General features: G+C 49.7%; 1 protein-coding gene across 5 annotated transcripts in view; it reads right to left on the bottom strand.

Annotated features, from left to right (window-relative positions):
- The window catches only part of nedd4l (NEDD4 like E3 ubiquitin protein ligase), a 412,625-nt gene that overhangs the window by 201,059 nt on the left and 186,363 nt on the right, over positions 1-25,203 (bottom strand). For all 5 annotated transcript variants that reach the window (XM_067983943.1, XM_067983954.1, XM_067983962.1 and 2 more), the window contains exons 4-5: positions 25,030-25,068; positions 21,992-22,045 (exon numbers count right to left, since the gene is read on the bottom strand). In XM_067983943.1, the coding sequence (XP_067840044.1) occupies positions 21,992-22,045; positions 25,030-25,068 (93 nt within the window). The remainder of the gene's footprint in view (positions 1-21,991; positions 22,046-25,029; positions 25,069-25,203) is intronic.

Genomic DNA, 25,203 nt, shown 5'->3' with positions numbered 1-25,203 from the left:
ACCAAGGCTGTAATGAAGTCTGGAGCCGAGTGGTCCTGGCAGAACCCAAACTGAGCATCGGTGAGCAGGTTATTGGTGAGTAAGTACCGCTTGATAGCACTGTCGACGACACCTTCCATCACTTCGCTGATGAGAGTCGACTGATGGGGTGGTAATTGGCCGGATTGGATTTGTCCTGCTTTTTGTGGACAGGATGTACCTGAGCAATTTTCCACATTGTCGGATACATGCCAGTGTTGTAGCTGTACTGGCACAGTTCAGCTACAGACGCGGCTAGTTCTGGAGCACAAGTCTTCAGCACTACAGCCGGGATGTTCTCGGGGCCCAAAGTCCTTGTTGTTTCAGTGCACTCAGCTGTTTTTTTATATCAAGTGGAGTGAATCGAATTGGCTGAAGACTGGCTTCTGCGATGGTGGGGATATCGGGAGGAGGCAGAGATGGATCATCTACTTGGCACTTCTGGCTGAAGATGCTCGCAAACGCTCCAGCCTTGTCTTTTGCACTCACATGCTGGACTCTGCCATCGTGAAGATGGGGATGTTTACAGAACCTCTTTCTCCCGTTAGTTGTTTAATTGTCCACCACCATACACGACTGGATGTGGCAGGACTGCAGAGCTTTGATCTGATCTGTTGGTTGTGGAATCGCTTAGCTCTGTCTATAGCATGTTGCTTCCTCTTTTTAGCATGCATGTAGTCCTGTGTTGCAGCTTCACCAGTTTGGCACCTCATTTTTAGGTACGCCTGGTGCTGCTCCTGGCATGCTCTTCCACACTCCTCATTGAGCCAGGGTTGATCCCTTAGCTTGTTAGTAATGAAGAGAAGAGGGCCAAGGGTCGATCCTTGGGAGACTCCAGAGGTGATTGTGCCTGAAAGGAAGAAGAAGCCACTGCTGCAGATGTGCTGCTTTGCCCAGATAGATAAGAATGGAACCTCGCAAGGGCAGTCCCGCAGAGCTGGAAAACAGAGAAGAGCTGGTGGAGGAGGATGGCATAGTGAATGATGTCAAATGCTATGGAGAGGTCAAAGAATGGTAATGCACCAAGATCACCTTCACAGAAGGTGTCAATCATGATTTCGGCTAGGGTTGTTTTGGTGCTGTGAGATGGGCAGGAGCCATACTGGAGACATTTGAACAGGCAGTTGCAGAGGAGATAGGCAGAGCTGGGATGTGATAACATGCTCAAGAATCCTGATGAGAAAAGGGAGAGTTGGGATGCAACGACAATTGGAGAGGACAGATGCATCAGGGATTGGTTGAGTCGGTGCGCTGATGACTGATCTTCAAGCAAGGAGGGACGGTGCCAGAGGAAAGGCAAGGAATGACAATTTCAGATGCCAAGGAGGCCAGAAGAATTAGTTGAGTGATCAGGGTGGAGGATGGAGGAAATTCAAGGAACTGGAGGTAGGTCTCATGGAAGACATAATTTTGGAAAGGGTCAGGAAGAAAGTGGGGGAGTAGCTGTTAAGTAACAATGGTTTCGAACAGGGTGGTTGGGGGAATGCAGGGGATATTGGGGGCAGAGGGACTTGAGGGTGCAAAAATGGAGGCTGTACCAGAGCAGCAACCTAGGTCAAAAGTCGGTGCAGAGGAGCAAGTTGAGAATTAATGAAGCTGGGGAAGAGTTGTCCTTCACCACAGGTGGATGGTGAGGGTAGTGGGATTGTGGGAGATTGGGCATTGAGCTGGTAAGGGAGACAAGAAAATGGTCGGAGATAGCTTTATCGACAATCCAGACCTCAAGTTCAGAAAAGTCACAAGTGATGGCGAGATGGAGGAGTTGGCAGTGGCTATTCTTGGAGAACTTTGTATGAAAGTTGAGACTGTGAGGACAGCAAGACAGTGAAGCATGAGGTGAGGAGACCAGGAAACTGGTGTGAATTGAAGTAATTGAGGATAAGGGAAAAGAGGAAAGAGGAGAGATGGAGAGGGGGGAAGGGGAAAGAGGAGAGGGGGGGGGAAGGGGAAAGAGGAGAGGGGGGGGGAAGGGGAAAGAGGAGAGGGGGGGGGAAGGGGAAAGAGGAGAGGGGGGGGAAGGGGAAAGAGGAGAGGGGGGGGAAGGGGAAAGAGGAGAGGGGGGGGAAGGGGAAAGAGGAGAGGGGGGGGAAGGGGAAAGAGGAGAGGGGGGGGAAGGGGAAAGAGGAGAGGGGTGGGAAGGGGAAAGAGGAGAGGGGTGGGAAGGGGAAAGAGGAGAGGGGGGGAAGGGGAAAGAGGAGGGGGGGGGGAAGGGGAAAGAGGAGAGGGGGGGGAAGGGGAAAGAGGAGGGGGGGGGGAAGGGGAAAGAGGAGGGGGGGAAGGGGAAAGAGGAGAGGGGGGGGAAGGGGAAAGAGGAGAGGGGGGGGGAAGGGGAAAGAGGAGAGGGGGGGGAAGGGGAAAGAGGAGAGGGGGGGAAGGGGAAAGAGGAGAGGGGGGGGAAGGGGAAAAGAGGAGAGGGGGGGGAAGGGGAAAGAGGAGAGGGGGGGGAAGGGGAAAGAGGAGAGGGGGGGGAAGGGGAAAGAGGAGAGGGGTGGGAAGGGGAAAGAGGAGAGGGGTGGGAAGGGGAAAGAGGAGAGGGGTGGGAAGGGGAAAGAGGAGAGGGGGGGGAAGGGGAAAGAGGAGGGGGGGGAAGGGGAAAGAGGAGGGGGGGGAAGGGGAAAGAGGAGGGGGGGGAAGGGGAAAGAGGAGAGAGGGGGGGAAAGAGGAGAGAGGGGGGGGGAAAGAGGAGAGAGGGGGGGGGGAAAGAGGAGAGAGGGGGGGAAAGAGGAGAGAGGGGGGGGAAAGAGGAGAAGGGGGGGGAAAGAGGAGAAGGGGGGGGAAGAGGAGAGGGGGGAAGGGGAAAGAGGAGAGGGGGGAAGGGGAAAGAGGAGAGGGGGGAAGGGGAAAGAGGAGAGGGGGGAAGGAGAAAGAGGAGAGGGGGGGGGGAAGAGGAGAGGGGGGAAGGGGAAAGAGGAGAGGGGGGGAAGGGGAAAGAGGAGAGGGGGGAAGAGAAAGAGGAGAGGGGGGAAGGGGAAAGAGAGGGGGAAGGGGAAAGAGGAGAGGGGGGAAGGGGAAAGAGGAGAGGGGGGAAGGGGAAAGAGGAGAGAGGGGGGAAAGAGGAGAGGGGGGGAAAGAGGAGAGAGGGGGGGGAAAGAGGGGAGAGGGGGGGGAAAGAGGAGAGAGGGGGGGGAAAGAGGAGAGAGGGGGGGGAAAGAGGAGAGAGGGGAAGGGGAAAGAGGAGAGGGGGGAAGGAGAAAGAGGAGAGGGGGGAAGGGGAAAGAGAGGGGGAAGGGGAAAGAGGAGAGGGGGGAAGGGGAAAGAGGAGAGGGGGGAAGGGGAAAGAGGAGAGAGGGGGGGAAAGAGGAGAGGGGGGGAAAGAGGAGAGGGGGGGAAGGAGAAAGAGGAGAGGGGGGAAGGGGAAAGAGAGGGGGGGGGAAGAGGAGAGGGGGGAAGGGGAAAGAGGAGAGGGGGGAAGGGGAAAGAGGAGAGGGGGGAAGGGGAAAGAGAGGGGGAAGGGGAAAGAGGAGAGGGGGGAAGGGGAAAGAGGAGAGGGGGGAAGGGGAAAGAGGAGAGAGGGGGGGAAAGAGGAGAGGGGGGGGAAAGAGGAGAGAGGGGGGGGAAAGAGGGGAGAGGGGGGGGGAAAGAGGAGAGAGGGGGGGGGAAAGAGGAGAGAGGGGGGGGGAAAGAGGAGAGAGGGGGGGGAAAGAGGAGAGAGGGGGGGGAAAGAGGAGAGAGGGGAAGGGGAAAGAGGAGAGGGGGGAAGGGGAAAGAGGAGAGGGGGGAAGGGGAAAGAGGAGAGGGGGGAAGGGGAAAGAGGAGAGGGGGGGAAGGGGAAAGAGGAGAGGGGGGAAGGGGAAAGAGGAGAGGGGGGAAGGGGAAAGAGGAGAGGGGGGGAAGGGGAAAGAGGAGAGGGGGGGGAAGGGGAAAGAGGAGAGGGGGGGGAAGGGGAAAGAGGAGAGGGGGGGGAAGGGGAAAGAGGAGAGGGGGGGGAAGGGGAAAGAGGAGAGGGGGGGGAAGGGGAAAGAGGAGAGGGGGGGAAGGGGAAAGAGGAGAGGGGGGGGAAGGGGAAAGAGGAGAGGGGGGGGAAGGGGAAAGAGGAGAGGGGGGGGAAGGGGAAAGAGGAGAGGTGGGGGAAGGGGAAAGAGGAGAGGGGTGGGAAGGGAAAGAGGAGAGGGGTGGGGAAGGGGAAAGAGGAGAGGGGTGGGAAGGGGAAAGAGGAGAGGGGTGGGAAGGGGAAAGAGGAGAGGGGGGGGAAGGGGAAAGAGGAGGGGGGGGGAGGGGAAAGAGGAGAGAGGGGGGGAAAGAGGAGAGAGGGGGGGGGAAAGAGGAGAGAGGGGGGGGAAAGAGGAGAGAGGGGGGGAAAGAGGAGAGAGGGGGGGGAAAGAGGAGAAGGGGGGGGGAAGAGGAGAGGGGGGAAGGGGAAAGAGGAGAGGGGGGAAGGGGAAAGAGGAGAGGGGGGAAGGGGAAAGAGGAGAGGGGGGAAGGAGAAAGAGGAGAGGGGGGAAGGGGAAGGAGAGGGGGGAAGGGGAAAGAGAGGGGGGGAAGAGGAGAGGGGGGAAGGGGAAAGAGGAGAGGGGGGAAGGGGAAAGAGGAGAGGGGGGAAGGAGAAAGAGGAGAGGGGGGAAGGGGAAAGAGAGGGGGAAGGGGAAAGAGGAGAGGGGGGAAGGGGAAAGAGGAGAGAGGGGGGGAAAGAGGAGAGGGGGGGGGAAAGAGGAGAGGGGGGGGAAAGAGGAGAGGGGGGGGAAAGAGGAGAGAGGGGGGGGAAAGAGGAGAGAGGGGGGGGAAAGAGGAGAGAGGGGGGGAAAGAGGAGAGAGGGGGGGGAAGAGGGGAGAGGGGGGGGGAAAGAGGAGAGAGGGGGGGGAAAGAGGAGAGAGGGGGGGGAAAGAGGAGAGAGGGGGGGAAAGAGGAGAGAGGGGGGGAAAGAGGAGAGAGGGGGGGGAAAGAGGAGAGAGGGGAAGGGGAAAGAGGAGAGGGGGGAAGGGGAAAGAGGAGAGGGGGGAAGGGGAAAGAGGAGAGGGGGGAAGGGGAAAGAGGAGAGGGGGGAAGGAGAAAGAGGAGAGGGGGGAAGGGGAAAGAGGAGAGGGGGGGAAGGGGAAAGAGGAGAGGGGGGGGAAGGGGAAAGAGGAGAGGGGGGGGAAGGGGAAAGAGGAGAGGGGGGGAGGGGAAAGAGGAGAGGGGGGGAAGGGGAAAGAGGAGAGGGGGGAAGGGGAAAGAGGAGAGGGGGGGGGAAGGGGAAAGAGGAGAGGGGGGGGAAGGGGAAAGAGGAGAGGGGTGGGAAGGGGAGAGGAGAGGGGGGGGAAGGGGAAAGAGGAGAGGGGGGGGAAGGGGAAAGAGGAGAGGGGGTGGGAAGGGGAAAGAGGAGAGGGGTGGGAAGGGGAAAGAGGAGAGGGGTGGGAAGGGGAAAGAGGAGAGGGGGGGGAAGGGGAAAGAGGAGGGGGGGGGGGAAGGGGAAAGAGGAGGGGGGGGGGAAGGGGAAAGAGGAGAGAGGGGGGGAAGAGGAGAGAGGGAGGGGGGAAAGAGGAGAGAGGGGGGGGGAAAGAGGAGAGAGGGGGGGAAAGAGGAGAGAGGGGGGGAAAGAGGAGAGAGGGGGGGAAAGAGGAGAGAGGGGGGGGAAAGAGGAGAAGGGGGGGGAAGAGGAGAGGGGGGAAGGGGAAAGAGGAGAGGGGGGAAGGGGAAAGAGGAGAGGGGGAAGGAGAAAGAGGAGAGGGGGGAAGGGGAAAGAGAGGGGGGGGGGAAGAGGAGAGGGGGGAAGGGGAAAGAGGAGAGGGGGGAAGGGGAAAGAGGAGAGAGGGGGGGAAAGAGGAGAGGGGGGGGAAAGAGGAGAGGGGGGGGAAAGAGGAGAGGGGGGGGAAAGAGCAGAGGGGGGGGAAAGAGGAGAGGGGGGGGAAAGAGGAGAGAGGGGGGGGAAAGAGGAGAGAGGGGGGGGAAAGAGGAGAGAGGGGGGGGAAAGAGGAGAGAGGGGGGGAAAGAGGAGAGAGGGGGGGAAAGAGGAGAGAGGGGGGAAAGAGGAGAGAGGGGGGGGAAAGAGGAGAGAGGGGAAAAGAGGAGAGGGGGTGAAAGAGGAGAGGGGGGAAGGGGAAAGAGGAGAGGGGGGAAGGGGAAAGAGGAGAGGGGGGAAGGAGAAAGAGGAGAGGGGGGAAGGGGAAAGAGGAGAGGGGGGAAGGAGAAAGAGGAGAGGGGGGAAGGGGAAAGAGGAGAGGGGGGAAGGGGAAAGAGAGGGGGAAGGGGAAAGAGGAGAGGGGGGAAGGGGAAAGAGAGGGGGAAGGGGAAAGAGGAGAGGGGGAAGGGGAAAGAGGAGAGGGGGGAAGGGGAAAGAGGAGAGGGGGAAGGGGAAAGAGGAGAGGGGGGAAGGGGAAAGAGGAGAGGGGGGAAGGGGAAAGAGGAGAGGGGGGAAGGGGAAAGAGGAGAGGGGGGAAGGGGAAAGAGGAGAGGGGGAAGGGGAAAGAGGAGAGGGGGGAAGGGGAAAGAGGAGAGGGGGAAGGGGAAAGAGGAGAGGGGGAAGGGGAAAGAGGAGAGGGGGAAGGGGAAAGAGGAGAGGGGGGGAAAGAGGAGAGGGGGGAAGGGGAAAGAGGAGAGGGGGGGAAAGAGGAGAGAGGGGAAGGGGAAAGAGGAGAGGGGGGGAAGGGGAAAGAGGAGAGGGGGGGAAGGGGAAAGAGGAGAGGGGGGGGAAGGGGAAAGAGGAGAGGGGAGGAAGGGGAAAGAGGAGAGGGGGGGAAGGGGAAAGAGGAGAGGGGGGGAAGGGGAAAGAGGAGAGGGGGGAAGGGGAAAGAGGAGAGGGGGGGAAAGAGGAGAGAGGGGGGGAAAGAGGAGAGAGGGGGGGAAAGAGGAGAGAGGGGGGGAAAGAGGAGAGAGGGGGGGAAAGAGGAGAGAGGGGAAAAGAGGAGAGAGGGGGGGAAAGAGGAGAGAGGGGAAAAGAGGAGAGGGGGTGAAAGAGGAGAGGGGGTTAAAGGAAAAGAGGAGAGGGGGGAAGGGAAAAGAGGAGAGGGGGGGAAGGGAAAAGAGGAGAGAGGGGGAAGGGAAAAGAGGAGAGGGGGGAAGGGAAAAGAGGAGAGGGGGGAAGGGAAAAGAGGAGAGGGGGGAAGGGGAAAGAGGAGAGGGGGGAAGGGGAAAGAGGAGAGGGGGGAAGGGGAAAGAGGAGAGGGGGGAAGGGGAAAGAGGAGAGGGGGAAGGGGAAAGAGGAGAGGGGGAAGGGGAAAGAGGAGAGGGGGAAGGGGAAAGAGGAGAGGGGGGAAGGGGAAAGAGGAGAGGGGGGGAAAGAGGAGAGAGGGGAAGGGGAAAGAGGGGGAAGGGGAAAGAGGAGAGGGGGGGAAGGGGAAAGAGGAGAGGGGGGGGAAGGGGAAAGAGGAGAGGGGAGGAAGGGGAAAGAGGAGAGGGGGGAAGGGGAAAGAGGAGAGGGGGGGAAGGGGAAAGAGGAGAGGGGGGGAAGGGGAAAGAGGGGGGGAAAGAGGAGAGAGGGGGGGAAAGAGGAGAGAGGGGGGGAAAGAGGAGAGAGGGGGGGAAAGAGGAGAGAGGGGGGGAAAGAGGAGAGAGGGGAAAAGAGGAGAGGGGGTGAAAGAGGAGAGGGGGTGAAAGGAAAAGAGGAGAGGGGGGGAAGGGAAAAGAGGAGAGGGGGGAAGGGAAAAGAGGAGAGGGGGGAAGGGAAAAGAGGAGGGGGGGAAGGGAAAAGAGGAGGGGGGAAGGGAAAAGAGGAGGGGGGAAGGGAAAAGAGGAGGGGGGAAGGGAAAAGAGGAGGGGGGGAAGGGAAAAGAGGAGGGGGGAAGGGAAAAGAGGAGGGGGGAAGGGAAAAGAGGAGGGGGGAAGGGAAAAGAGGAGGGGGGAAGGGAAAAGAGGAGGGGGGAAGGGAAAAGAGGAGGGGGGAAGGGAAAAGAGGAGGGGGGAAGGGAAAAGAGGAGGGGGGAAGGGAAAAGAGGAGGGGGGAAGGGAAAAGAGGAGGGGGGAAGGGAAAAGAGGAGGGGGGGGGGGAAAAGAGGAGGGGGGGAGGGAAAAGAGGAGGGGGGGAGGGAAAAGAGGAGGGGGGAAGGGAAAAGAGGAGGGGGGAAGGGAAAAGAGGAGGGGGGAAGGGAAAAGAGGAGGGGGGAAGGGAAGAGAGGAGGGGGGAAGGGAAAAGAGGAGGGGGGAAGGGAAAAGAGGAGGGGGGAAGGGAAAAGAGGAGGGGGAAGGGAAAAGAGGAGGGGGAAGGGAAAAGAGGAGGGGGGAAGGGAAAAGAGGAGGGGGGGAAGGGAAAAGAGGAGGGGGGAAAGGGGAAAGGGGAGAGGGGGGGGAAGGGGAAAGAGGAGGGGGGGGAAGGGGAAAGAGGAGAGGGGGGGGGAAGGGGAAAGAGGAGAGGGGGGGGAAGGGGAAAGAGGAGAGGGGGGGGAAGGGGAAAGAGGAGAGGGGGGGAAGGGGAAAGAGGAGAGGGGGGAAGGGGAAAGAGGAGAGGGGGGGAAGGGGAAAGAGGAGAGGGGGTGAAAGAGGAGAGGGGGTGAAAGAGGAGAGGGGGTGAAAGAGGAGAGGGGGGTGAAAGAGGAGAGGGGGTGAAAGAGGAGAGGGGGTGAAAGAGGAGAGGGGGTGAAAGAGGAGAGGGGGTGAAAGAGGAGAGGGGGTGAAAGGAAAAGAGGAGGGGGGAAGGGAAAAGAGGAGGGGGGAAGGGAAAAGAGGAGGGGGGGGAAGGGAAAAGAGGAGGGGGGGGAAGGGAAAAGAGGAGGGGGGAAGGGAAAAGAGGAGGGGGGAAGGGAAAAGAGGAGGGGGGAAGGGAAAAGAGGAGGGGGGAAGGGAAAAGAGGAGGGGGGAAGGGAAAAGAGGAGGGGGGAAGGGAAAAGAGGAGGGGGGAAGGGAAAAGAGGAGGGGGAAGGGAAAAGAGGAGGGGGGAAGGGAAAAGAGGAGGGGGAAGGGAAAAGAGGAGGGGGGAAGGGAAAAGAGGAGGGGGGAAGGGAAAAGAGGAGGGGGGAAGGGAAAAGAGGAGGGGGGAAGGGAAAAGAGGAGGGGGGAAGGGAAAAGAGGAGGGGGGAAGGGAAAAGAGGACAGGGGGGGGAAGAGGAAAGAGGAAAGAGGAGAGCGGGGAAAGGGGAAAGAGGAGAGCGGGGAAAGGGGAAAGAGGAGAGCGGGGAAAGGGGAAAGAGGAGAGCGGGGAAAGGGGAAAGAGGAGAGCGGGGAAAGGGGAAAGAGGAGAGCGGGGAAAGGGAAAGAGGAAAGCGGGGAAAGGGAAAGAGGAAAGCGGGGAAAGGGAAAGAGGAAAGCGGGGAAAGGGGGGAAAGGGAAAGAGGAACTGTTCCAGTACAGCTACAACACTGGCATCGACCTGACAATGTGGAAAATGGCCAGGTATCGCCTGTCCACAAAAAGCAGGACGAATCCAATCCGGCCAATAACCTCCCCATCAGTCTACTCTCAATCATCAGCAAATTGATGAAAGGTGTCATTGACAGTGCGATCAAGAGGCACTTACTCACCAACAACCTGCTCACAGATGCTCAGTTTGGGATCTGCCAGGACCACTCGGCTCCAGACCTCATTACAGCCTTGGTCCAAACATGGACAAAAGAGCTGAATTCCAGAGGTGAGATGAGTGTGACATCAAGGCAGTATTTGACTGAATGTGGCACCAAGGAGCCCTCGTAAAATTGAAGTCAATGGGAATCAGGAGGAAAACTCTCCAATGGCTAGAGTCATAACGAGCACAAAGGAAGATGGTAGTGGTTGTTGGAGGCCAATCATCTCAGCCCCAGAACATCGCTGCAGGAGTTCCTCAGGGCAGTGTCCGAGGCCCAACCATCTTCAGCTGCTTCATCAATGACCTTCCCTCCATCATAAGGTAAGAAGTGGGGACGTTCGCTGATGATAGCACAGTATTCAGTTCCATTCACAACCCATCAGATAATGAAGCAGTCCGAGCCCGCATGCAGCAAGACCGGGACAACATCCAGGCTTGAGCTGATAAGTGGCAAGTAACTTTCGCACCAGACAAGTGCCAGGCAATGACCATCTCCAACAAGAGAGAGTCTAACCACCATGCCTTGCCATTCAACAGCATTACCATCACCTAATACCCCACCATTCTGGGGGTCACCGCTGACCAGAAACTTAACTGGACCAGTCACATAAATACTGTGGCTGCAAGAGTAGGTCGGAGGCTGGGTAATCTGAGGCGAGTGACTCACCTCCTGACTCCCCAAAGCCTTTCCACCATCTACAAGGCACAAGTCAGGAGTGTGATGGAATACTCTCCACTTGCCTGGATGAGTGCAGCTTCAACAACACTGAAGAAGCTCGACACCATCCTGGACAAAGCAGCCCGCTTGATTGGCACCCCATCCACCACCCTAAACATTCACTCCCTTCACCTCCGGCGCACTGTGGCTGCAGTGTGTACCATCTACAGGATGCACTGCAGCAACTCGCCAAGGCTTCGTCGACCGCACTTCCCAAACCCATGACCTCTACCACCCAGAAGGACAAGGGCAGCAGACGCATGTGAACAACACCACCTGCACGTTCCCCTCCAAGTCACACACCATCCCGACTTGGAAATATATCGCCGTTCCTTCATCGTCGCTGGGTCAAAATCCTGGAACTCCCTACCTAATAGCACTGTGGGAGAACCTTCACCACACGGACTGCAACGGTTCAAGGCGGCGGCTCACCACCACCTTCTCAAGGGCAATAAATGCTGGCCTTGCCAGCGACGCCCACATCCCATGAATGAATATAAAGAGAGAAGGGGAGAGGAGAAAGGGGAGGTGGGAGGGGGGGGGAGGTAGGGGGGGGGGGAGGGGGGGGGGGAGGTGGGGGAGGGGGGAGGTGGGGGAGGGGGGAGGTGGGGGAGGGGGGGGGAGGGCCAGGGGAGAGGCCATTTTATTGTCTCATTTGAGACCGTCGGGGTTATATTGGATAACCCCCGAAAACAGGTGCTGGGATCGTGGTGAGTGATTAGCCCCTGCCCATTGGTTGCGATGCAGGCAGCACCTAACATTTATGCTGCCTGATGATTTAAATGATTGCTGCGTGCAGCCAGCTCGACCTGTGCTGTTGATTGGCTACATGCATCAGCAGATGGCCCTGGAAATCGGGAGGGGCTAGCACTACTTAAAGGCAGCCTGCACCACAAAGGTGAGGTGCACCATGGCTGCAGGAATTCATGAGAAGAGATTCCCGGACTCTGAAAGTTGGAAGAATGGCTGCACCTGCGAGAGAGCATGCACCGAGGTTCTCTGATGATGCACTAGAGGTCTTGTTGCAAGAAGTAAACAGAAGGACGAGCATCCTATATCCGCAGGGGGGCAGGAGGCCCTCTCAACATATGTTCATGAGGCAGTGGCAGACGAGGTCAATGTCAGGAGCATTGTGCCAAGAACATGGATGCAGTGCAGGAAGAATCATAGAACGTTCCGGCAAAGAAGGAAGCCACTCGGCCCATCGTGACTGTGCCGGCTGAAAAAGAGCCAACCAGCTTAACCCCACTTTCCAGCACTTGGTCCGTAGCCCTGTAGGTTTCGGCACTTCAAGTGCACATCCAAGTACTTTTTAAATGAGTTGAGGGTTTCTGCCTCTACCATCTTTTCAGACAGTGAGTTCCAGACTCCCACCACCCTCTGGGTGAAAAAATTTCTCCTCGGCTCCCCTCTAATCCTTCTACCAATTACTTTAAATCTATGCCCCCGTTAAGAGAAATAGGTCCTCCCGAGCCACTCTATCCAGTCATAATTTTATACACCTCAATTAAATCTCTCCTCAGCCTCCTTTGTTCCAAAGAAAACATTCTTCTCTCTTAGCTAAAATTCTCCAGCCCTGGCAACATCCTCGTAAATGTCCCTTGGACCCTCTTGAGTGCAATCACACATTTCCTGTAATGTGGTGACCAGAACTGTACGCAGTACTCAAGCTGTGGCCCAACCAGAAAGAAGTTCAATAATTTGACACGAGTGGTCAAGGTTGGTGAATTCAACTGTCAAGTGGCATAATTCTACAAACTGCACGACTAGCCTCATCCACTGCCCCACACACCACACCTCCAGTCACCTACATACCAACAAACTCTTTCAATCAGTACTCAACTCTTCAAATCAGATGCTTCATCTCACCCTCACACACCACTGGTGCAAGCCACACACCCACAACTCACAGGTCATACACGCTAGCAGCTATTCAACAATGACAGCCACATTACCCAAACATCTTGCAGGACACTCACTGACACACTTTCCTCTTCTTTTGCAGGCGAAGGTGGCGCATAACAGTAGGCAGCAAAAAAGAACTGGAGGAGGTCAGTCATTGCTACACGTCCTAACTCCCATGGAGGAGACATTGCTGAGGCCATGGCCACTGGTGGTGCTGGAAGGTCTCTGCATACCAAATCCTCCTCCTCGCTTCCCACTTCTCCCTCATCCCACAATCTTTTCTGACACACGTGCTGCAGATGGTGTCAGCACGCATGTCTTACTTTCTCATCTCCACACATCACAACTAAACCTGTGTCCCTTTGTCATTTCAGATACCCAAGAACTGGAACCTGCCCATTCAGAGGAGGGAGAGGAAGACAGCAGTGGTGATGAAGACACATCGTCACTCAATTTTACACTTGCAGCCACCAGTTCAGATAATGACACGGCGCGCAGTTTAGAGGCTAGGATAGAGGAGAGATTTGCATGTGGTGAGACACCAAGCACAAGTGTGCAGGAGCCGGGGTGGGGGGGGGGGAAACCGATACCACAGGTGCCAGCTCGCCGTAGGGCAAGGTCGCATACTGGTTCTGCCGCTGAGGAGTCAGTTGATAACTTCAATGGGCCAGGCTACAGAAGGCGGCTGATGGTCGTACACAATCAAATGCTTGGTGCACTGGAAAGCCTGCGCACAATGTTAAGGAGTATAGAGGAGTCCAGCTCCAACTTGGTACAGGGCTTTGCGTAGAGCTTGGTGGATGTAAAAGATTCTACGGCACTATTTCGAAAAGCAGGGGAGTTATGCCCGGTGTCCTGGCCAATATTTATCCCTCAACCAACAGCACTAAAACAGGTGATCAAATTGCTGTTTGTGGGAGCTTGCTGTTCACAAATTGGCTGCTGTGTTTCCTACATTACAACAGTGATTACACTTCAAAAATTACTTAAGTGGCTGTAACACACTTTGGGACATCCTGAGGTCGTGAAAAGCACTATATAAATGCAATTCTTTCTTTTTCTTTCATCCTTTCCAATATGGAACGGGTGGTCACCTCCATCAGCACATCTGTGGAACCCACCATGATACAACGTCTGATGACTGATGTCACAGCTTCCATTGCAGCACAAACATCTGCCATCAAAGGTCTGCCATCTGCATTTGCTGCTATCGTGGCTCTGGATGTCACTGTCGAATGGGGCTTCCAGGGCATTGCTGCAGTCCAGCACTCTGTTCTCCAGCATATCACCGGGATTGCTGAGGCACGCCCCAGGAGAGTGGCAGTGGCGCCATGAAAGACGAACCTGCTGTCCTCTCAGGATGACAGCATTCCTGCTCCCACCTCTGCTACTCCGCCAGTGCTCTTGCTGTTGCCAGTCAGCCAGCCAAGCCAGACTGCTGCAGCCTGAAGCTGGGCCCTCTTAGCCCAGAGCTGTTCAAGGTCGTCCTCCAAGGTCATCTGCATGCTCCTCAATTGAACATCAGCAGCCTCCCACCACCATGCTCCAGCCATTGGGAACGCACCTCGTAGGAGAGGAAAGGTAAAGGCACACAAACAACAAGCATTAAGGGAATGCACAAGGGTGAATAGTCTCATGTTGTTTGCATAATTTCATGTGTCAATTAATAAATGTGGATTTGAATTTGCATTTGGTGGTGGTTTTTATTTCTGCGATGAGCTGGGGGAGGAAGCAATGTGTAATCACAAGGAGCATGATTTGAGGGTCATGTGGGAGAGGACGGATAAGGAGTATAGGACTGTTGGTGAATGGGAAGGTGTCGTTAAGTTTACTGGTATCGCTTAATAATCTGATCAGGCAGAGCCCTGGCAGACTGGGCCTGTCTACCTTGTAGCCTCCCCGCCTCTTCCTGCTGCACTTCCTCTGTCTCTTCCTCCTCCTCCTCTTCCACTGGTTCTCGCCTGATAGGTGGTGGCAAAGGCACTTCCCTCATAAATGGCGAGTTTGTGCAGCATGCAACGAGAAATCTTGATACCCGCTCAGCCGAATAGTGCAGGGCTCCTTCAGAAGCGGTGCAGGCAGCAGAAGCTTTGCTTGAGGACGCCTATGGTGTGCTGTATGATGTTCCGTGTGGCAGCACGGCTTTCATTCTACGCCTGCTGTGCACGTGAGCACGCGGTGCGGACTGGAGTCATAAGCCATTTCATGGGCCCAGCAGCCAGACATGGCTGCGCTGGATGAAATATAGGTGGCACGGAAGACTGCCGCAGAATGAAGGAATCAAACCTGCATGATGCACTGCGTGTGGTCACACACCAGCTGCACATTGAGGGAGTGGAATCCCTTTCCGTTCATGAATATAGCCAAGTTCAGATGTGGAGCAGGCAAGGCAACGTGCGTACTATCAATGGCAACCTGCACCATAGGGAAGCCTGCTGCTTGAATCTGGCAAGAGGGATGATGATGAATCTGTTTCGGAATGCGTAAAGCGCTTCAGTGATGTCCCTTATTCAGCTGTGCACTGCAAACTGTGAGATATTGCTTATATCGCCAGCAGCAGCCTGAAAGGAGCTAGAGCCGTAAAAATCAAGCGCCACAGTTACCTTGACAGCTGCAGACAATTCTGTCCTTGCCCTGCTCTGAGGCTGCAGTTGTCGCTGCAGCAGCAGACAAATTTCAGTCACGGCCTCTTTAGTGAACCGCAGCTGTCTGATACACTGGTCGTCGCTGAAGTTGAGGTAACAGAATTGGTCCCTGAAGGTCATTGTTCGATATGGCCTCGTGCTGAGTGCCCTGCTCCTTCTTCTCATAGCTTGTCCTGATCTGCGTGGCCTCTCTTCATTCTCCCAGTCATGTTCAATTCCCAGAAGAAGCTCGAGCAGGCCACCCATGTCTGGAAGCAGCTTTTATCATCACAATATTTTAAATGCCACTAACAGTACTGCAAGACCAGCCAGACCACATTCTATATAATATTGCAATTCAAGCCAATTTTATGAAACATCCAAAAACACGTACAATTATACCAGCAGCCAGAAGAAACAATCCAGCAACTAACCTGTAACACCTGCATGATCCCTTTAAATACTGCTGTTGGGGGGGTTCTTCATGCAGTTTAAGTCACGTTCAGTTGTGTGGGGTTAAGACAGAGTGTTGGATCGAGCCAGGAGTTGCACACTGATTCGCATCATAATCTCCCTATTCTACATGCTGCTGGCGGTCGTTAGGTGCGCACGTGCGCACGCAAACCCCTTTACCAAGATCGCGTCCTGCGCACTTCACGTCGGAAGTGTGCGTGCGCACTTCGGAGGTCATTTTCGGGGCTGAGGTATCCACGTAGCGCCTACAAAATGTGCACTACGCTGCCCAATTTCGCACCCCATGCGTTTGGGGCAATTGTTTGCCATCTTATGTGCTTCTTTTCCTAGTTCCAAGGTTTCCACTTCACACTCTGTGTATGGTCTGTATCGCGTTTCCTCATTTCTGTCTGGCTCCTTTGAATTGATTGACACTAGCCTTATCCTTTGTCTTCGAAGTGGCTCAGGTACGTAGGTTTCCATAGTGATCAGTCTTCCATTGCCTTCGCCATGATATGGCCCAGTAGTCCATGCAGACATTCTTTTTGACTTCAGCCAATTTCTTTTTCCTTTTCAAAGGAAAACTTTCATTTTTACTTCAAATTTATTTCGTATAATTTTGGTATGAAAATACCACTACAAACAAGAGAAAAAAACATACGAAAATATTTATACATAGCATTTTCCAGAAACTGTACTTCAAAAGTCAAAAAACGTCAAGGTACCCTGGTGGTCAGCAGCCTGGTTCCAAAATAGCAATCCTAGCAATATTAAGATAAATCACATTCAGAGAAAGTTCACCAAAAGCATATATTCCTTACTGATGACTCCTCACCAGCAATTATTAGGCCACCCAGAATTCACTTAAGTCTGCATGAAATGTCATCTTTTCTGACAAAAACATTAATTTTGGAAAAAAATCTGAACTCCACGACTTACCACTTGCAAATTGTTTACGCTGCACATTTCCTTTCTCATCGATACATTAGATTGTGTCCGAATAGTCTTATTAAATACCCTGCACCATCCATGTAACCAACTCTAAACTAGAGATTTTTTTAAAACTAAACTCGTTTATACTCAGCAAAGGCATTAAATGCTAATTAATCCCATAAATATAATCATCAGGCTATTACTTAGCCACAAGGGCATTGCAGAGACATGGTTTGTTGGAGCAACAATGAGCTGCATCACCGTGCAGTGTGATTCAATTTCATGCTGTTTTGAGTTCCCAACTGTATCCGCACTACTATCATGAGATGCCTGGAAAAAGAATTCAGAGGGAGGCATCACACCACTGACCACCTCCTACCACCGAACTCAAAAGTCAGAAGTTTAGGAGCATGTCATCAGTAGGAGTCACCTGCAAGACCAGAACAGAGAAACATTACTTTTGGGGGGTGGTCAAGGCAAGCTTAAACAAAATGAATTTGCTTTGCAGCACTTCTTCAAAGCTGTTTTTCATTTTACTCTTCGCAGCAGACTCTTCTCTTGAAAACAACAATTCATGAATAAGCGGTCATCATAGCCTTTACTCAAATGATCATTCTTCATTATCACAGTGTCAACCATGGCTCAGTTGGTAGCACATTCGCCCCCAAGTTAGGTTGTAGGTTCAAGCCTCACTCTAGAGACTTGAACACAAAATCCAGTACTGTACAGAGGGAGTGCTGCACTGTCAGAGGCGCCGTCTTTCAGATCAGGTGTTAAACCCACAGCCGCATCTACACTCTCAGGTGGGCGTAAAGATTCCTAATGCACTATTCAAAGAGCAGGGAAGTTCTCCCCAGTAGCCTGGCCAATATTTAACCCTCAATCACCACAAAAGAACAGATTATCTTATTATAACATTGCTATTTGCGGGACCTTGCTGTGTACAAATTGGTTGCCGTGTTTCCTCCTGGCTTACTGGGCTGGACTCGAGATATTTATTTTCAATAATGATGTCCTGGGTTTTTGTGGCTCAGCTGATTAGGGCAGTGAGCAGCTGAAAACCTGCAATGATTCCTGGTCGAATTAGCCAATCTCAGCTGGGATTTCTATATGAGTGCCACAATCAGCTTCAGCACTCAGGGTGAGGGGAAGGCAAGAGTGAAGGCAACAGTCAGGAATCCTCCTTCTCCTGATTATTATCCAGCATTCGCAGTAAGGAAACATTGTTTTCAGGACTGCAGGGCAGAAAGTTGGCAGCAATGAGAGGAAGGAAAATATTACAATGCAGAAGTGAAGTTGTATTATATTTTGCCTACTTTACAACACTTCAAAAAAGTATTTCATTGGCTGTAAAGTGCTTTGGGACGTCCTGAGGTAATGAAAGGCACTGTATAAATGCAAGTCTTTCTTTCTTTGTTTCACGTGTGAGCTCACTAGCTTTGGTAAGGTATTCTACCGGGTCATTTGGAGGACAGTGGGGAGAGGTTATATTGCACCTTTCCAGAAGGCATCGCTGAATAGTGAGCAGTGGTGAGAACCCTGGGTGATTCTGCACCCCCCCCCCACCCAAACCTGGGCAAAACAAAATCTGGAAAAATTATTTCTGTAAAATATGTTACCAGGACTTGCAGATTGAAGATTTCAGAGCCAGTGATGCAAAACAACTGAAGACACCCCTTGAAATGTTTACTCTGGGGACAGCAGCCTTGGTGTTGCAAAGAAACCTCATTTCATTTGTCAGTCCATCCCAGAATTCCTTTGGAGGAGACAGCAGTCCTACTTTGTGAACCTTGAAATTAAAATGGAGTTGCAGCCCCTTTTACTGGTACCTCCACACAACTAGTGGTCAAAAGCTATCGACCCAGATTGCAAAAATTATGGCTACAAAAAAAGTGATTTTTACAATTAAAACCTTGGACTATCACCACAGACAACTGCTTACCTAGCATTAAAATCAAGACTATTTGCTGTCATGATGATGTTACTGCAAGCAATGAAGTCAGCAGTGATAAAGAAGGGGTGTATTATAACAAGGTATTTTAAACGTAATGGCAGAGAAAAATTATCTTTTGTCAATGTTCGCCTATAATCCTGCGAACACTGAGAACTTGTTAAGTCTTTCAATTTCTGTTTTTGATGACTGCAAAATTCCATGGGAGAACATCGAGCTTTTTTCCTGACTCGGCACGTTACGATTGGCAAAAACAACTCTGTTTTGAGACAAGTGAGTGAATCGCCAAACCCCATGTACTACCTTCCACATGAACCACCTGACAAGCTGAGCAGCTGCCAAGGTAACACCAAAACTAGTAAAATGTCATTTTCGTGAACATATTCGATTACTTCAGTGTTTTTTTTTTAAAAAAGAGTACCTTTACATCAAGGATGGATCTGAATTTACTGGTACCGAGTGAACAACATCTAGGATGGCAAAAAAATGCCGGTTAAAAGCTCAAGCAAACTTTTAAAGGTTTTACTTCCCTCTGTAGTCAAAGCTGATAAGAATCAGAGATTACTGCTCTCTAATGACTAGGAGCTCATTCTGCCTACTTGTATCTATCTTTGTCATCTCTTATACTTATGGGTCTTGGTCGTCACCTACATGTATCAAAGCACCTTACCACCACCACCCCCAACATTTTCCAGGACGGCGCGGGGGGTGGGGGGAGGGGGCAGGGGGGATGCGGAAGAGGTGACAAACGGAAGATGGAGAATAGAATGCATGAAAGAGAAATGAAGGAGGAAAAAGAGGGGGAAGGTGGCAAGGAGATAATTTTTAAATTTGAATGCCTTCTAGAAGTTCACGTAGACAAGTTCCATAGACACTGCCCTACACACCATGCTAGTTACTTCCTCATAGAATTCACAAGATTATTGAGACATGACATATCTTTCACAAATCCATGCAGACTCACTTTGATCAGCTCATACTTACCCAAGTGCTCAGAATGTACTGCATGTGGCAATCGAAGTCTAATCAATGTTTTCATTTTGAGAAAAGGAGAAAGAGCAGAGGGAGAGAGGGATAAGAGACCATTCTTCTGTCTGATTCCCTGTGGTATGCATGCATATTTCATTGCAATTTTTGATTCATTTTGGAATTGTGGTGTGAAGGAAGCAAGGTAAGAGTGCACGCAGCTACAGCCCTTAAGTGCTGGGAATGACCTATGGCTTAGACTCTCATTAGTTCCAATGTATAGGATTCAAAACTGAAAGAGAAGAAAATCTGACTGCTCACTGCCCTAGTTAAATATTTCCATGACATTATTTCATTATGAACAATCTTGTTCTGTGCAAACCCTTTTTACAGAACAGTTAAAATGCTGTTCTGTTAACTTCATGCGAGAAAACTTCCTTCAATTACATGCATCAAGTAAACATAAAAGCCTTCCACCCCGACCATGAACTTTGCAGAAGTTGTTGCAGCAGATGCTGTATTCACAAAATATCTAACCTGTCTGCTTTTGAGCTGAGTTTCTGAAACAAAAGTGTTGCAGGAATTGATCTTGCTTTAAAATTTCTCATGAGATGGCAAAACTGTGGATGGGGAGGGGGCAAGAATATCAAAATATTTTGAAACCACAAAAGTTAGAAATCTGCATCTCAATTAGAAGCTAACTATCAACCGCATAACATGCAAGTTCTTCATACAAAGAAATGCAGTGTGTAACAAAGAGTCAACACAACCTCATTTTTCCAGTAGCTTGGTACTATGGCAGTTCAACATGATTAACACCTTCAATATCTAAATCACAAAGTATGAGCAGCTTTTGATACATACACCAACTGTGCTGTCTACCCCATTTCACAGAGCACCTCAATCAGAACCCCATCTACTCTTATCCTTATAACTAGTTTCTCTTAATTACACTTCATGAACAGGAATGGTGAAGCTCAAATCACGTTTACAAAGGACAGTCTTAAACACATCTCAATTCTGCAGTTATACTGTAGCTACTAGTCTGATGTTACTAGCAGCAGAAAGCATTTCACAACAGTCAGAACCTATGTGATCCAATGGCTATAAATCATACACCAATAGTCTGGAGACAGCTCTGCACATACACGCACAAGTGCGTGCACAGAGCTCTGTTTCCCCACCAGTAAATATCTAACATTTGAGTGTGTAGGAAACCTTTCCCAAAATATTACAAAAAGTACAAGGTCGGATTGCCCGAGCACTTTTTGAACCTGGTTTGACAGTGTACTCAAGAAATGATCCACACAAGGTCAGGTAAACTGCATGACACGGGCAGTGTCATATATTACTCTGTTTGAGTCACACTGAACAACACCTGATTCAAGCAATACTATGTTGTGCATTGAATAAAGCACAAATCACTTGAGAGCAATGCTAAACCACATCCTGAATTTTTTAAGAATGTTTCTCTTATCCAAAGCTCAAGAAAAACTTGGAAATCGGAAATGCATGATTTGAGGTGTTAAGCAATTAACTGATTCTTTTCTACTTCTTGATAAATCCAGATTTTTGTTCAAACATCAGTAATTGGGTGACCGTTAAATTCCTTGACAGCAAGTCTCCCCAGTCATTTGTGATGGCTGTTAACCCATCTTTTTCCTACTGTGCCAATTCTCAGCTAACTCATTTGCTGCATGGCAGTAAAATAGCAAGTACATGAATAGTTATTAGTTAAGCACTATGCATTTGCTGTGGGTATATAAATTGTATCCCAAAAATTGTTTGAGCAATAGTGCTGATGGACAAAATGGCTATAGTAAATGGTCACCAAATTACCAGTTAAAATTCAAATGGCATTTCAAAAATGTCACTTCTTAAAAAATCAACTGCTTTAGTTAATATTCTATTTTGAATAAAGAAACTAGGGGGTTAAAGCTCCACATATATTTTAATATAATTTTATTTCTACTGTGCACTTTTGGGAGAGTGGAGACAAGCGTGGCAGTACTTTGTAATATTAAAAAATGGAACAATCAGATTTCATCTATTTGCATAGCTGTTATTTCATATATACATATTGGATGACAGTTCTTACCCAGCAAAGACAGAAATCAATGCTAAATAATTTTACCTCCAGGACTTCTCATCTATTTAATATTTTTTGCAGCATTAGAGATTTAGCATTGCAACCAATAGCTAATATAGAAATGGGAAATTAAAACCATCCTTCAAATTTGCTTCAAATGTTCCAATAGGCTTCTATTGGGTAAAGTAAGTATTATGAGTCAGCCATTGTTCATTGTCTTTATATAATCATTGATTTTCCACTGACACTAGGCTCAATGATCTTAAGCAGACCAATTACAGAACCTTTGGGAAACTTTCACATTTTCACAAGCGGGATACAGGACTCCTATTAAGAAAGTTATCGGACACACTCTTGTATTCAGTTATTGGATTCCATCAAATCCAAGTTTTTAGTTTTTAAAACACATCTCAGCATAACAGACCAACATAAAGTAGCAAGAGAGGAGTAACTATTGGCACTGGCAAAGTATTCATACATTGTCATTGAAAGCTACAAAAAATTAAAACATCCCATCTTTACAAAGGTACAAACAGTATGGCCTTGTACACACAAATAATGTTCATTGGAAAATAGTGTTCCTTTGAAATTATGCCTAATCGCTCTTTAGACAATCTAAGTACTACTGAACTGCAAAGTTTATTTTCTAATAGCTTTATTTTCCATAGAAGGAAGATCTTAAAAGGTACTTGAACAAAACGTGACAATTTACCAATGCATGCAATTCTACAATGAACAATGTGGCATTTTATGAGCAAACAAAGAACATCACCAAGTAAAGCACAAGCCTGCTGAAACTGTGTGCGCCAACCCATCAATTCATGGGAAATACCAAGGAAAACAAGTGGCAAGATACCCAGATAAGTTGATGTCTCCTTTGAAATCAGTGCATAATGGGAGGAGCAAATTATTTCACTTTGTACTCACCAGTCGGTTTTCATCGAAGACTTCAAACTGCAGCCTGTGATTCTGGGGATTGACCTGCAATTTAAGTAATTAATATTACAGCTGGGCTCACGTCACACACCCATCAATTAATTTAACCTGCTGTTACATTATCAACATGAACTCAAATGTTGAAATTGTTTCAGAACAGTAGACTTCCACTGAGAATATTTAGCACAAACTTTTTTCTTTGGGGATGTTCAAGTGCCTGAAAACCAACCCAAACAGTATGAATAAATCCAGGTACAAGCTAGCTATTCCAGCTGTCCAAGTACATGGATACCACCAGTAGCACCCACAATATTTCAACTCAGCAGTTAACAGGCTGCCAGGCTCTTCAATTTCTGGTGCTCTGAGAAAGTGTCGCCATCAAAAACATTTATATATCACTTCTCTTTTCAGATACTGATGGACCTTGGAAAAGATGAGAAAATAAGGAATTGAAAAAAAATAGAAAACCTACAGATGCAAGTCTTCAACTAAAACACACGTTCGAGTTTTTATTTCTTGATTTCCATCCCACCCTAGTGGCAGTGATAGGAAACTACTGTCAAGTGTCAGGAAAAGAGTCAGAAATCTTCAGCCTACTCTTTCCCTTCAGTTTGTGTAAACGTTATGGGAGACCCGAGTAATGAGAGGTTCACTATCACTGTTGCATGATTATATGAATGTTTGAGGACCAATTTGACTGGAATATTACCTTAACAGAAAGCAAAGTTATATTTGTTATCCTTTTTCCTCTTGAAAGGACTTGCAGACCCACTGTTTTGCCAGTATTTTCACACATGAATCTCCTGGCTTTTGGCTTTTTTTTGCCCAATTCCTTCATATTCTCATTTTCCCTTTGGTGGGCTTCGCACTGCCCTAACTGTTTGCATGCTCAATGTGTTTAATTTCTTTAACATTTCTTGCTATTTCAGGTTACAAGTCACTTAATCCATTAACATTCTGCTTGTGCGCGCAGTACTTTTTTTCCTCTTTTACCGTATCATAGTAGGTATAGCAAAGGAGGCGGCCATTCGGCCCATCGTGCCTGTGTCGGTTCTTTGAAAGAGCTATCCAATTAGTTCCATTCCCCTGCTCTTTCCCCATATTCCTGTAAATTTTTTCCCTTCAAGTATTTGTCCAGTTCCCTTTTCAAAGTTACTATTGAATCTGCTTCCACCACCCTTTCAGGCAGTACATTACAACTCGCTGCGTAAAAAATGTTTCCTCATGTCACCTCCAGCTCTTTTGCCGATCACATTAAATCTGGGTCCTCTGGTTACCAACCCTTCTGCCACGAGAAAAAAATTCTCCTTATTTGCTCTGTCAAAACCATCCATGATTTTGAACACCTCTGTCAAATCTCCCCTTAACCTTCTCTGCTCGAAGAAGAACAACCCCAGCTTCTCCATCTAACTGAAGTCCCTCATCCCTGGTACCATTCTAAGTCTCTTCTGCACCCTCTCGAAGGCTTGACATCCTTCCCAATGTTTGGTGCCCAGAATTGGACACAATACTCCAGCTGAGGCCGAACCAGTGTTTTATAAAGGTTGAGCATAACTTCCTTGCTTTTGTGCTCCATGCCTCTATTAATAAAGCTCAGGATCCCATAGGTTTTTTCTTTTGAAAAACAGCCTTCTCAACTTGTCTTGCCACCTTCAAAGATTTGTGTATGTGCATCCCCAGGTGTGTCTGTTCCTGCATCACCTTTAAAATTGTACCATTTAGTTATATTGCCTCTCCTCATCCTACAAAATGCATCACTTCACGCATTAAATTTCATGTGTCTGTCCATTTCATCAGTCTATGTCCTCCTGAAGTCTATTATCCTTCACATTGTTTACTACATTTTCGAGTTTCGTGTCATCTGCAAACTTTGAAATAAAACCTCTCTCTCCCCAAGTCCAGGTCATTAATATAAATCAGAAAGAGCAGTGAAGTGATGCTCCTTCCTCTTTTTCTAAAAAATTCTGTTAAAATATTTGCTGATCTTTCAGTTTTCAGTTCTGAAGAGGGCCCTGTCAGGATGTCCTTTCTCTCTATAAATGCTGACTGACCTGCTGCGCATGTCTATCTTTTTCTGGTTTTGTTTCAAAATTCAGTCAGTTTTTGTTTAAATTCAAAACTAACTTTACATTAAAACCACATTTACCATATACAGATTTTTAATCCAGATTTCCAGCATCCGGAGTATTTTGCTTTTGATTCTGTTTTTACCATATACATGTTGGCAGGCTACAATTGAATCTGTGCTCAGTCATCCAAGTGGAAATAATGAATTAGTTCATAGCAGGTCTGTGACTGGAAGTGCTAATGATAAACCATAATCTGCAAATACATAGAAAAAGACCTAGATTCCACCTTACACTACAGCAGTCAAAATATGTGCACAAGCCCATCAGAATTGGGTCCTGTATTCATTAAACTTAGCTGTATGAAAAAAAAAATCACCATTTAAACCTCCAACTAAACATTTTTATATATAAAAAAAATTAAACTCACAATATTGCAGAAACAACATACATTACCTGGCTGCAAGCAAATAATCAAACATGAGCGTCTACTGGCAAGGCATACATGGTCCAATGCACATGGCAACAACCTTCAGCTCATTTTTTTTTTAAAAAGGCTGGCATTTATTGTCCATCCCAAGTGCCCTGATAGTGGTTTGATACAAATGAGTGACTTGCTAGGCCACATGAGAAGGCAGGTAAGAGTCAACCACGTTGGTGTGGGACTGGAGTCCATATAGGCCAGACCAGGTAAGGATGACAGGTTTCCTTCCATAAAGGACATCAGTAATCCACTTTTTGATTTTTACGACAATCCAACAGCTTCACGGTCACTTTTCCTGATACCAACTTTTAAAACTGAATTTCGTAGTAGCATTTGAACTCGCGTTCTCTGGATTACTAGTCCAATAACATAATCGTTACACTACCATACTTGCCCTTACAGTAAAAAAAAAGCAGGTTGGTTGTCATTTGTAAAAAGATTAGATATTTATGTCACTCAAGAGTTTCATTAGTACTTACCCTGAAAAAAAATTCTTCATTCCATTTTGGATTTAAGGTCTGCAAAAGAAAATTGTATTCATCAGTTTTGTTTTTATATTTGTACAAACCACAAACACAAATAACCTTAAAACTTTTAAGATTCCATACAATACATAGCAATTTTGCCTGCTTTCTGCAACAACCGCAATGTGC

This window comes from Heptranchias perlo, chromosome 1 (genome assembly GCF_035084215.1).
Source record: "Heptranchias perlo isolate sHepPer1 chromosome 1, sHepPer1.hap1, whole genome shotgun sequence".
Lineage (NCBI taxonomy): Eukaryota > Metazoa > Chordata > Chondrichthyes > Hexanchiformes > Hexanchidae > Heptranchias > Heptranchias perlo.
Note: the sequence above shows the minus strand (reverse complement) of the source record. Positions and strands in the feature narration are given on the sequence as shown.